The sequence below is a fragment of the Phyllobates terribilis genome, unplaced genomic scaffold (genome assembly GCF_046119375.1).
Source record: "Phyllobates terribilis strain yellow unplaced genomic scaffold, ASM4611937v1 Scaffold_5__5_contigs__length_657084704, whole genome shotgun sequence".
Classification (NCBI taxonomy): Eukaryota; Metazoa; Chordata; class Amphibia; order Anura; family Dendrobatidae; genus Phyllobates; species Phyllobates terribilis.
The window spans coordinates 592,525,900-592,539,699 of NW_027362765.1; the positions used below are offsets into that span (position 1 = coordinate 592,525,900).

The 13,800-nt window shown below is 45.3% G+C and overlaps 1 protein-coding gene across 1 annotated transcript in view; it reads right to left on the bottom strand.

The window, feature by feature from the left end:
• Positions 1–1,456: 1,456 nt before the first annotated feature.
• LOC141271355 (DPY30 domain-containing protein 1-like) overlaps positions 1,457–13,800 on the bottom strand; it is a 31,067-nt gene continuing 18,723 nt past the window's right edge. Inside the window, exon 5 of the mRNA XM_073681461.1 lies at positions 1,457–1,953. Within this exon, the coding sequence (XP_073537562.1) occupies positions 1,651–1,953 (303 nt within the window). The 3' untranslated portion in view covers positions 1,457–1,650. The remainder of the gene's footprint in view (positions 1,954–13,800) is intronic.

The following is a 13,800-nucleotide window of genomic DNA, read 5'->3' on the forward strand; positions in this document are numbered from 1 at the left end:
CTGATTGAATCTTGTCAATCAAGATATGACAAAGTGCTCAGTAAGCAAGTTGACAGGGTGTGAGGGTGCACTGAAGCACCCTTATTTGAATATGAAATAGGTTTTTTTCTTGCAATTAAACCACTAAAATCTATATTACAAGTATCATTTTTATACGGGCTATATTTCCTACATACCGGTATAAATGGTTTTATTAGTGTTTTGGGGGTGACAGATTACATTAAAAATGTAAATAGCAATTACTCTTTAAACGTGGCTTACAACATAGAGAATTTCACTGCTATTTGTAATTTTTTTGTACAATTAAATGTGAATATACCTTAAGTCTATGGTGCAATATGAAATGCATGACAGAAAAAGCGCTTCTTTTTTGGGCGTTATTAGCTTTAAAAAAGGAAAAAAAATGAGCATGCTCTTAGTGTTAAGTTTTTTTTCTGCCATCTTTCCCATTCTCTTTTCTACAGAACTTAAAAAGTAACTGTTGTTTTCATTTTTATTTTATTAATAGTGCACATGAAAATAAGCAACTTTGTAATATACATTATCAGACAAATTCGCAAATTTGCTTCTTACTAATTTTGGATTGATATTTTACTGTTAATTCAGTGAAGACAGATTTTCCCACTAATAAGATAGATGACATTTGGAACTTTTAAAATGATACGGAGAAAGGAGGAGGGATGAGCTGGATGCAAACACAGACATTCTGCTGCAAGTTCTCCTAAAATAACACTCACCGTCTTTCATATAACCTTATGAGCACCAACTAGCAGCTTCTATCTCAGTAATGGCTAAATCTGCATTAACTGAAAACAGATTTTACCTGTGAAGTGAGAATTTTGAGAATGAATGATCAGTCCAGGAGGAGAAATAAGCTAATTTCTCTATTAAAATAGATTACAAAGCTTCATATTTTTCATGTGTTTTTTGTCACTATTGACTTATGTAAAAAAAAAATTTCAATTTTGGTTACTCTTTATAAAAAAAAACGTATTTCTTGTTAAATTCTTACAAAATAAAAAAAAAAAGATCCTGGACAAATAAACACCGGAAAAAATTGTTAAAGGGAACTTGTCACCAGAAAACGCTATTAACCTGCAGACATGTGGTTAATCTGCAGGTTAATAGCGTTACTACCCTGCCCGGCGCCTGCACTTAGCCATTGTGGGGAGAAAATTAACTTTATTCTCCCCGTCAGCATTCAGTTTCAGTCACGGGGCCGGTGTTGATGCTGGTTCAGTCATCGCTCAGAGTATAGAGAAGCTGTTGTCACTTCGCCCCCGGTCCTGACTGACACTCACTCTGCATTGGGGCCCCCTGTCAGTCAGGGCCGGGGGCGAAGTAACAGCCGCCGTTCTGTAAATGTAAAAAGGCAGCTGTAAGGGAATGTGATTTTAGCAAGAAACAGAAACATACACACACTGTGAATAACACAATATAATAAAACAAGCTCAGGCCAGAAAAATAAAAGGGATTTAATAGAGATCAAAATCACATTTGACACTTTCTGCTGAGTCTTGTGTTTCTGCTCTTCATACAAAATCATGATCCAATTGAGATGTAAGATAAGATTGCTGCATAGTAAGAAGACCACCTATTTAGTAAGTGGTTTTCTAACTGTCCATGATAGTAAGAGATTCTCAGTGAAGGTTATACATCTTGTTCTCCTGCACCAGCTGTGCTACCCTTTTCTTCTGATGCCTCCATACCAGTTTCATTCTTCTCGGTATTTGTGTTTGCTGTATCTACAGATGGGATATGATCGTCTACATCATTACCCGCAGGAATGTCTTCAGCCGGTACATGTACCGATTCCTGTCCTAGAATTTCAGCATTTTCCTGATTCTCTCCCGAATCATATTTTAACGGATTTTCATCCTCTTTTTCTACATCATGAGATACTTCTGTGTCCTCACTTTCAGGAGGAATATCTGGGCTCTTCTGCTTTCCGCCCTTTTATGTGGGATTAAAGAAGTTTAGCCATTATTTGATTTGCAAAAGAGAATTACAAAACAGCAAATTAAGGTCCTTAAACCAATTTCGATTCTGCTTTAAGGATACAGTAAATTACAGGCACTGATAGAAATCCATTATAGCTAATAGTATTATACATAACATAATTGTAGAGATAAAAAGAGTGTACTTCCCAAGAAATCATTTTTATCATTTGACCTTCACTGTGTAGGGTTAATGTTGAATCATTTACTATGTGTCATAAATGACCTCAATGTGAATAAGAATACAATTTTTCACACATGGCATGGTTTTAATACTAGAGGTTAGGAACATCCCGAATGGGTACACTTTGATGCTGGTGGCTTTTACGCTTTTTTTTGACTAAAAACAGTGTTTACTAAAAACCCTATGCTATTTACATGCACTATTGCTTTTTACTTACTTACGGCAGGGTATATGATCATTTTGTTTCTATCATAGATTTTGTCTGTCTGGTCAGTGTGAACATGCTCCTACACATTACATGTATACCAACTTAAACTCCAGTTCATTTCTTTCGGTTTTGCTTAAGGTTCTTGCACTCAGTGGAGGTAAGGGCATGTCCTCCCTTTCTTTGAGCTGGGCATTATGTTTATATAGCTTCCCACAGCTGGGTGTCCATAGTCGGGCTCCGGTTCTGCTCGGCCCTTATTCACATTGAAGTAATTTTTGTCACATGGTAAGGTTTTAATACTAGAAGTTAGGACCGTCCCGATTGGATACACCTTGTCCCTGGTGAGATGGCTTTTACGCTTTTTTTTTAATCAAAAATAGTGTTTACTAAGTACCCTATGTTATTTATATGCACTATTGCTTTTTTCTTACTTACAGCAGGGTATATGTTCATTTTGTTTAGGTTTTGACTACATAGGGGAAATGGCAAGTAGACTTGTCACTACTAAGGAAATGCAGCACTGGGGCTTGTCCCTACTAAGGGGAAGAGGCACTGAGGCCTTGTCCCTACTAAGGGGAAGAGGCACTGAGGCTTGTCCCTACTAAGGGGAAGCAGCACTGAGGCCTTGTCCCTACTAAGGGGAAGAGGCACTGAGGCTTGTCCCTACTAAGGGGAAGCGACACTGAGGCTTGTCCCTACTAAGGGGAAGCGACACTGAGACTTGTCCCTACTAAGGGGAAGCGACACTGAGGCTTGTCCCTATTAAGGGGAAGTGGCATTGAGGCTTGTCACTACTAAGGGGAAGTGGCATTGAGGCTTGTCACTACTAAGGGGAAGTGGCATTGAGGCTTGTCACTACTAAGGAAATGCAGCACTGGGGCTTGTCCCAACTAAGGGGAAGCAGCACTGAGGCTTGTCCCTACTAAGGGGAAGCGACACTGAGGCTTGTCCCTACTAAGGGGAAGCGACACTGAGGCTTGTCCCTACTAAGGGGAAGCGACACTGAGGCTTGTCCCTACTAAGGGGAGGCAGCACTGAGGCTTGTCCCTACTAAGGGGAAGTGGCACTGAGGCTTGTCACTACTAAGGAAATGCAGCACTGGGGCTTGTCCCAACTAAGGGGAAGCAGCACTGAGGCTTGTCCCTACTAAGGGGAAGCGACACTGAGGCTTGTCCCTACTAAGGGGAAGCGACACTGAGGCTTGTCCCTACTAAGGGGAAGCAGCACTGAGGCTTGTCCCTACTAAGGGGAAGCGACACTGAGGCTTGTCCCAACTAAGGGAAAGCGGCACTGAGGCTTGTCCCTACTAAGGGAATGCAGCACTGGGGCTTGTCCCAACTAAGGGGAAGCGGCACTGAGGCTTGTCCCTACTAAGGGGAAGCGGCACTGAAGCTTGTCCCTACTAAGGGGAAGCGGCACTGAGGCTTGTCACTACTAAGGGGAAGCGACACTGAGGCTTGTCCCTACTAAGGGGAAGCTGTTATGTTCTGCTACCAGAGCTAAGGAAAGAGAGGAGATCTGTCCCTACGATAGAACTCAGCTGAATCCCTACGATGTAACAGGGAACCTGATCCTGCGATCAGACCTGCTAAAGTCCTAAGCTAGTCTGTACGGAGACCTATAGATGTGGGGAAGGAATCCCTACAAGTACTAAGGACTGGGAGGAAAATGGGACACCTCCTAACAGAGACAGTAGCAGACAGACAAACAAACAAAATATAAAGAACAAAGAGGTCCGTAGACCAAGCAAACTAACAGAGTTAGATACAGAGCACAGGCTAGCTAGAAAGTAGTTATACAATGAAGTCCAGCAAAGCCAGAAGGGCGGAGCAGGATTAAATAGGCCAACGAGGTCATGTGACCAGCAAAGGAAAAAAAACCTAAGAGCAAGGTTCTAACAGTACCCCCCCTTCTAAGAGGATCCTCCGGATCCCCTAGGACCAGGCTTATCAGGAAATCTCCTGTGAAATGCCCTGATAAGTCTGGACGCGGAAACATCATCTGACCTCACCCAAGAGTTATCCTCGGGTCCGAAACCTTTCCAGGCCATTAGATTCAGGATGATATCCGGACGAGAACGACAGATGAACTCCCAACCTGTCACAAAAGGCACGCCAAAAACGAGCCACGAACTGAGGACCCCTATCAGAAACAATGTCAGTAGGAACGCCATGAAGTCTGACAATTTCCTTGACAAAGGCCTTAGCGAGAGTTTTAGCGCAGGGCAGTTTGACGAAGGGAACCAAGTGACACATCTTGCTAAAACGGTCCACGACCACCCAGATGACAGTAAAACCCTCAGAGGGGGGAAGGTCAGTTATAAAGTCCATAGCCAAATGTGTCCAAGGAGCACTAGGAACCTCCAAAGGACAAAGCAACCCCGCAGCAGGAGTATGTGAGGACTTAGATCTAGCACATATAGTACATTGACGCACCCACTTAATGACTTCCTTCTGCCATCCAGGCCACCAAAAACTGCGACCCACCAGTCTCTTGGTCTCAGAGATTCCGGGATGACCTGCCAACCGAGATTCGTGACACTCAATAAACAAATCTCTCCTAAAGGTCCCAGGCACAAACAACCTCCCATGAGGAGTGTTAGATGGGGCATTCTCCTGTGCTTTAAGAATCTCATCTTCCAAAACGGAGTCCAAAGCAGCTATCACAACACCTTCTTGTAAAATGTTCTCCTCTTTCTCAGCACCGACTATGGGAGAAAAACTGCGAGACAAGGCATCCGCCTTAACATTCTTAGTACCAGGGATGTAAGTAACGGAGAAATTAAACCGCGAGAAAAACAGTGCCCACCTAGCCTGACGGGCATTCAGGCGCTTGGCAGCATCAAGATATATCAGATTTTTATGATCCGTAAGAACCTGAACGGGAAATTCCGCACCTTCCAAGAATTGGCGCCAGTGTTCAAATGCGAGTTTAATAGCCAATAATTCCCGACTACCAATATCGTAATTCAGTTCAGTCTCCGAAAATTTTTTTGAAAAAAAGGCACAGGGATGTAATCCATCCCCGTTATCCTGAGACAATACTGCGCCAACCCCCACCGAAGAAGCATCAACCTCAACCAAAAACGGCTTAGTCACATCAGGCTGCATAAGGATGGGAGCAGAGGTGAACCTCTCCTTGAGATACACAAAAGCTTCAATGGCCTCAGAAGACCACTGAACCGCATCAGCACCTTTCCTGGTGAGATCGGTCAGAGGTTTGACAATACTAGAAAATTTTTTTATGAATTTTCTGTAATAATTGGCGAAACCTAAAAACCTCTGTGTCGATTTCAAACCAATAGGCCTAGGCCATTCCTGTACAGCTTGAACTTTAACCGGGTCCATCTCAAAACCTTCGCTGGAGATAATGTAACCCAAAAAACTAATTCTCTGTACAGCGAACTCACATTTCTCCAGCTTAGCAAAAAGCGAATTGTCCATTAACAATTGTAATACCTCACGTACGCTCCGCCAATGAGACTCCAGATCCGGCGAATAAATCAAAATGTCATCCAAATACACAACCACATTTTTGCCGATCAAAGGTCTAAGGATGTCATTAATAAGATTCTGAAAAAATGCAGGAGCATTAGTAAGACCAAAAGGCATAACCAGATTCTCAAAATGACCCACAGGAGTGTTAAAAGCAGTCTTCCATTCGTCACCCTCCTTCATGCGCAACAGATTGTATGCCCCCTTAAGGTCAATTTTCGAGAACCACTTGGCCCCCATTAACTGGTTAAACAGATCAGGAATCAATGGCAGTGGGTAAGGATTGCGTACAGTAATTTTGTTAATCTCACGAAAATCCAGACAAGGACGTAAACCGCCGTCCTTTTTTTTTACAAAAAAAAATCCAACCGCCACAGGAGACTTAGAGGGCCTAATGTGACCGGCGGCCAAACTTGTCTGTATGTATTCATCCAAAGCCTTCCTCTCAGGAATAGTAAGGTTAAATAAACGACTTTTAGGAAGAGTCGCTTCAGGGACAAATTCAATAGAACAATCATAGTCTCTATGGGGAGGCAAAACCTGCGATTCCTTCTCAGAAAAAACTCTCCAAAAATCCTGAATAGGAACAGGCAATTCTCCCCTATCCAAAGCTGCAATACGCCCGTTACAACACTTGTCATAACATTTATGGCTCCAGGATTTAATTTCATTGGTAGACCAATCCAGTACAGGATTGTGAAATTTTAACCAGGGCAATCCCAATATTACTGGAGAAGGCAAGTTATTCAAAACTACCAAATCCAATTTCTCATGGTGAACACCATTAATAGTGAGAGGAAATTCACAGACCTTGAGAGTAATATTCTTCAAAGGGGAACCATCCACAGAAACCACAGCAATGGGGGATGATAAAGGTTGGGGTTTTAAATTGAGTCTTTCCAAGAATCCCCCATCAATTACATTCAGAGTAGATCCACATTCAACAAACACCCGAAATTCCATTAATTTTTCCTGAGCAATCGTGGAAGCAGCTAAAAATACACCCTTGGAATTTAAACAGGCAATACGGGCATGACTGACCATTTTTTTTTTCTTTCTTCATACGAAGCTCACAGCCTTTAATCAAATGACCAGATTTTCCGCAATAGAAACACAAGCCTTCAGAAAATCGACGGTCTTTTTCTTGAGAGCGAGGTGCCACCGATCCAATCTCCATCGATTCACCACTGTGAGTACACACATTCTCATAACCAGAAACTGACATAGCAGAGGATTTGCTCTCATTAACCCTTGCACGCAGTCTCCTATCCACCCGTATAGCTAATTGCATAGCCTGTTGCAAATCTTCAGGTGTAGGATAAGCAATTAGCAGGTCTTTAACCCTTTCATTGAGCCCAGCAAGAAATAGACTTTTCAGGGCAGAATCGTTCCACCCTGTTTGAGTAGACCAACGACGGAAATGAGTACAATATTTTTCCACATTACCTGATCCCTGTCTCAAACATCTTAACTCAGTCTCAGCTGATGCGACACGGTCAGGATCATCATATAATAGTCCCAAAGCAGAAAAAAAACTATCCACTGATCTGAAGCATGTATCACTAGGTTGCAAAGAAAAGGCCCACTCCTGAGGCTCTTTGCGCAAAAGTGACATTATGAACCCTATGTGCTGGGATTCATCCCCAGAGGACTTGGGTCTCAAACGAAAATACAATAAGCAAGCATTTTTAAATGAAAAAAATTCTCGGTGTTCACCAAAAAATAAATCCGGCAAACATACCTTAGGCTCCAAGAAATGTGCTCCAGGATAGTTACTCACGTGCTGACGGAGCTCGGCCACCTCCAGAGAGAGTCCCTGCAGGCGATGAGCCAAATCCTGAACCGACACCATGATGGAACAGAAAAATCTTTCCTTAGAGAATTTGCAGGCTGGACTTACTGTTATGTTCTGCTACCAGAGCTAAGGAAAGAGAGGAGATCTGTCCCTACGATAGAACTCAGCTGAATCCCTACGATGTAACAGGGAACCTGATCCTGCGATCAGACCTGCTAAAGTCCTAAGCTAGTCTGTACGGAGACCTATAGATGTGGGGAAGGAATCCCTACAAGTACTAAGGACTGGGAGGAAAATGGGACACCTCCTAACAGAGACAGTAGCAGACAGACAAACAAACAAAATATAAAGAACAAAGAGGTCCGTAGACCAAGCAAACTAACAGAGTTAGATACAGAGCACAGGCTAGCTAGAAAGTAGTTATACAATGAAGTCCAGCAAAGCCAGAAGGGCGGAGCAGGATTAAATAGGCCAAAGAGGTCATGTGACCAGCAAAGGAAAAAAAACCTAAGAGCAAGGTTCTAACAGAAGCAGCACTGAGGCCTTGTCCCTACTAAGGGGAAGCGACACTGAGGCTTGTCCCTACTAAAGGGAAGCGACACTGAGGCTTGTCCCTACTAAGGGGAAGCAGCACTGAGGCTTGTCCCTACTAAGGGGAAGCGACACTGAGGCTTGTCCCTACTAAGGAGAAGCAGCACTGAGGTTTGTCCCTACTAAGGGGAAGCGACACTGAGGCTTGTCCCTACTAAGGGGAAGTGGCACTGAGGCTTGTCATTACTAAGGGAATGCAGCACTGGGGCTTGTCCCAACTAAGGGGAAGCGGCACTGAGGCTTGTCCCTACTAAGAGAATGCAGCACTGGGGCTTGTCCCAACTAAGGGGAAGTGGCACTGAGGCTTGTCCCTACTAAGGGGAAGCGGCACTGAAGCTTGTCCCTACTAAGGGGAAGCGCCACTGAGGCTTGTCACTACTAAGGGAATGCAACACCGGGGTTTTTCACTACATAGGGGAAGTGGCACTGAGGCTTGTCACTGCTAAGGGGAAAGCACAACTGAGACTAGTCAATACTAAGGGGAAATGGCATTGGGGGTTTTCACTACAAAGGTGAATGCGGCACTGCGGCTTGTCACTACAAAGGGGAATGCGGCACTGAGGCTTGTCACTACTAAAAGGAAAGTGGCACTGAGGCTTGTCACTACTAAGGAGAAGCAGCACTGAGACTTGTCACTATAGGGGAAAACAGCTTTGAAACTTGTCACTACTAAGAAAAAAGTGGAACTGAGGTTTGTCACTACTAAGTGAAAGCAGTACTGAAACTTGTTACTACTAAGGGGAAGCGGCACTGAAGCTTGTCCCTACTAGGGGGAAGCGGCACTGAGGCTTATCCCTACTAGGGGGAAGTGGCACTGAGGCTTGTCCCTACTAAGGGGAAGCGGCACTGAAGCATGTCCCTACTAAGGGGAAGCGGCACTGAGGCTTGTCACTACTAAGGGGAAGCGGCACTGAAGTTTGTCCCTACTAAGGGGAAGCGGCACTGAAACTTGTCCCTACTAAGGGGGAAGCGGCACTGCAGCTTGTCCCTACTAAGGGGAAGCGGCACTGCAGCATGTCCCTACTAAGGGGAAGCGGCACTGCAGCATGTCCCTACTAAGGGGAAGCGGCACTGAAGCTTGTCCCTACTAACGGGAAGCGACACTGAAGCTTGTCACTACTAAGGGGAAGCGGGACTGAAGCTTGTCCCTACTAAGGGGAAGCGGCACTGAAGCTTGTCCCTACTAAGGGGAAGCCACACCGAGGCCCGTCACTATTAATGGAGAGTGGCACTGAGGCTTGTCATTACTAAAGGTAAGTGGTAGTGAGGCCATCTGAGATGATTCAAATAGGAGCTGTCCGGCAGTACCTGGCAGCGGTTGCACTGCAGCTTCATTCCATATGCTTACACCCTGCCACCTCCACAGCTCCTTTTAGATGATTGATGGGTGCGCTGGGTTTTGTACCATCACCCAGGGGTGGGAAAGGGGTAGACAGGGTAGGCACCTGCTTAGGGCACTACCTCCTGTCTCCCTGAAGGGGGTGCACTTTGTAAAAGAAAAAAAAAAAAAAACCTCACACTGCTGAATGCCTGCATCTGCCTGCTACCCCTCTCCGGCCATAGGCATTCAGAACAATGACGGCCAGGACGAAGGCACACAGGGGAGCAGTGTCGGTCACTGACACTGCCCACCCCTCTCTCTGCCTGCACCCAGACAGTCACTGCTTCCCTGCACTCAATTGTATTTGCGTCACTAAGACGCGAATACAACTGATGTCAGCGCCGCCTGGGACAGGAGCAGAGGAACTGCTCTGCTGGGAACTCCAGCAGCATACAGGCCACATCCGGCCTGTGCACTGAAGGAGACGTCGGATGGCGCAATGAAGTGATGTCATCGGACCATCAGGCGCCCACTGCTCTACCAGATGCAATAGGAGATGGCGGCCGTGGAGTACAGGGAGCCTGGATTAGGGGAGTATAAGCTTTTTTATTTTTCTAATTTTACTTTGCCAATAAATGTAGGATATCACTATAGGGGCTGGCAGTGGGGTGCATTATGAGAGGCTGTCTGTGAGGTGCATTATGAGGGGCGGTCTGTGGTGGGCATTACGAGTGGCTTTCTGTGAGCACATTGTGGGGCAGGCTGTGGATAAATTAAAGTTGTTTTCCAACGAACAAAGTTAATTTTAATCAAAAGATCTTTGAATAATAATGAGTTCCACAATTGGATGTGTTTTAAAAAAAATGTTCCTGTGCTGAGATAATCTTATAAATGTGCCCCTACCATGTCCTGTTTAATGGCTGAGTCTGACCATGTGGCAACATGGTCTGATCAAACCACATTTCCTTGGCAGGGGAAGAAGCAAAATATTACAAAGACATTACGGCATCGGATCACAGCTGATTCTTTCTTTTGAGGTAAAATATTGCTTAAAAACAGACAGTGAAATGTTTTGCCTCACAAAAAAATCAGCTGTGATCCCCTGCTGTAATGTCTGTATATTCTGCCCAGGAGCTGTGGTATGATCAGACCATGTTCCTGTACAGTCAGACACAGCCATTACACAGCAGGGGCACATTTATAAGATTATCTTAGCACAGGAACATTTTTTTTTAACACATCCAATTGCCAAACTTATTTCAAGATTTATTAATTAAAATGCACTTTGTTCGTGGGACAACCCCTTTAAGAGGCTGGTTGTGTGGACTTTATGAGGGACTGGCTGTGAGGACATTGAGGGGCTGGCGGTGGGGACCATTATGAGGGGCTGGCGGTGGGGACCATTATGAGGGGCTGGCGGTGGGGACCATTATGATGGGCTGGCTGTGGGGACCACTATGATGGGCTGACTGTGGGGGACATTACGAGGGGCTAGATGTGGGGGGCATTACGAGGGGCTGGCTGTGGGGGGCATTACGAGGGGCTGACTGTGGGGACATTACAAGAGGAGCTTTGGGGAACATAACAATAGGGGCTGTGGGGGTATTATACTGTATATAGAGGGCTATGGTGAACAGAATACAATATGAGGGGCTGTGGTGGGTAACATACAATATAATGGGGGTCTGTGGTAGAGATCCTAGTGTATATTGGGGGGCTATTGTGGATATCATACCGTAAGGGTGGCTGTGGTGACCATCACATGCTTTGTAGGAGGGACAGTGTGAGGAGGGGGTACAGTTTGGAGAGGACAATGTGGTGAGCATTATGAGGGCATAATGTGAAGAGGGGGCACAGAATAGACGAGAGGGGGCAGTGTGAAATGGGGGCACAGAGAGAGGTTAGCATGGTGGAGGGACAGTGTGGAGACATAGAGAGCGTAAGGGAAACCAATGTAGAGGGGACCTGTAGGCCGTGGTTCATAAATGACAGTTGGTGTGGTAGTTATAGCTGATAATGGCTGACAGTGGGGTGGTTTATCTATAATATACTTACCTTGTAATGTCTTCACATCCTGTTCTGTCCAGATGTGTCCGGATCCCAAAATTCCAAGCCGGCGGAAGTTCATCGACCGCCATATTGGGACACCCAAGTGATGGGTGTCTCAATATGGAAACCGCTGGTGGTACCAGCCTCTTGCGTGATACCACCAGCGGAACACGGTTGTGAACACGCCATACACACCACATACGCCGCCGCTGGGATCAGAAGAATGATTCACTAACCGCCGCCATCTTTGTACAGGAGGAGCGCATGCGCAGATTTAATGTGACCGCCGCCATCTGCCTGCACAAAGATGGCGGCGGTCTGATTTACTGCGTGGGGAGACAGCTCAAACGAGAGAGCACATGAGGGAAGAAGACAGCACAGGGGTGGAGAGAGTGAGAGCAGACAAGGGGGAGAGCACATGGGGTACACAGGTCAAAGAAGAGATCACATGGGAGGAGAAGACAGCAGATGGGGGAGAGAGAAAGCGCACAGGGGGGAGAGACAGAGCAGAGGGGGAGAGACAGCTCAAACGGGACAGCACATGATGGGAGAACACAGCACAGGAAGGAGAGAGACAGCAGACAAGGGGGATAGCACACAGGGTAGACAGGTCAAAGAAGAAAGCACAGAAGGGAGAAGTCAGCACATGGGGGAAAGAGAGAGTGGTAGGTGGGTGAGCACATGGGGGGGGGGGGGATTCTCAACGCTGCAAAGCCGACCCCATCGTGACATTACCGCCCGGGTCTCCATCTAGTAGCTCATAAGGGCAGGCCGTGTGGAGCTCATATAACATATAGGTTTATTTAGGGCACAGTATGGACAGATATGCAAAGAGCATTTTAATAACACTTATTTTTAAGGGCACCATGTTGGGATTTGCTGTAGAAGAACAGAGAAGAGGGAAGTCTGCAGAGAAGAGCTGTGGATGTGAAAAGTCATCATGGCATCTGGACAAGATGGAGACGAAAAGAAAAACTACTCAATCAGAGAAGAGGTCACCTATAAGGTACCTGGATGCAAATGTTTATTTGTTGATACTAACTACGTCCCATCAGAATTATCCCTTTATCTATAATGAGGTTTGTTTGGTTTCCATTAGGATATCCGCCAAATGCTGGACACCTTAACTGAAACCAAACGGCCCGCATTATAATTAAGCTATATTAGTTTCCATAACCCTCCTTGGGTCTGACATGTTTAAAAATAGGTTGTCAGGGATGAATATCGCCATTTGTCCCTTGTATTCTGTAAATAGTCCGCAAACAATGAACGAATCTACTGTATATCTAATTTGAAATTGCATTCCCTGTTGAGCCTCACCCCTACACCACTTTATTTACTTTTGCTGGTATTTTTGGGTGAAAAGGGTAACAATTCTACTGGCTGTAATCATCAGAGCAGGAGGAGGGGGCATTAAGAGACCTGCTACCTTAGTCTCTGACCCATTCCTTTACTTGGAGGCTGAGGTTTCATCGGGAGTGGGACACCATTGGTTTCATCTGCCTACTGCCTAGGGCACCAAAATAACTTGTCCCGGCCCTGCCCCCACCTATCTCATATATTACCTTTTCTATGAATTACTTATGAATAGATCATCAATATTGTATGACCAGTCATCCTCTTTAAGATACCCAAGGTGTACTTAAAGGGGTAGGTTAAAAAATAAAAGGTTCATCCCTAGTCAAAGAACTTTTTCAAAGTGCAGCAATCTTGGTGATCAGGAGATCAGTGCAGGTTTAGATTCTAAACAAAGCAGCAGTAAGTTGGTATTTCCAGGGAAAGCTGCAGAATGCTGTATATGCTTCCTGGGGAATGTAGTACTACATGATAACCATTCAAATGAATGGTCATCCGGATGTAATACAAAGCTGTGCCAAGTCCTTAGCTGTTTCTGTATCCTTTCTATACCTTAAAGGGGTTGTACAGTACAAGGACAACCCCTTCTTGAACGAAATGTTTGGCCCCGATAAAATAAAACACCTACACTCACCTCCCGTGCCGATGCCGTTCCCGCAGCTGTGGTGCGATGAAATGACACATGGTGCCCGGCACCCAATCAGCGCTGGCGTCACTGTCCCTGCTTCCTGTCGAACTGAACATGAAGAGGAAGTGCGGGCTCCAGCTGATCTGACTTCATCTTCATGTTCAATTTCTATGAAGA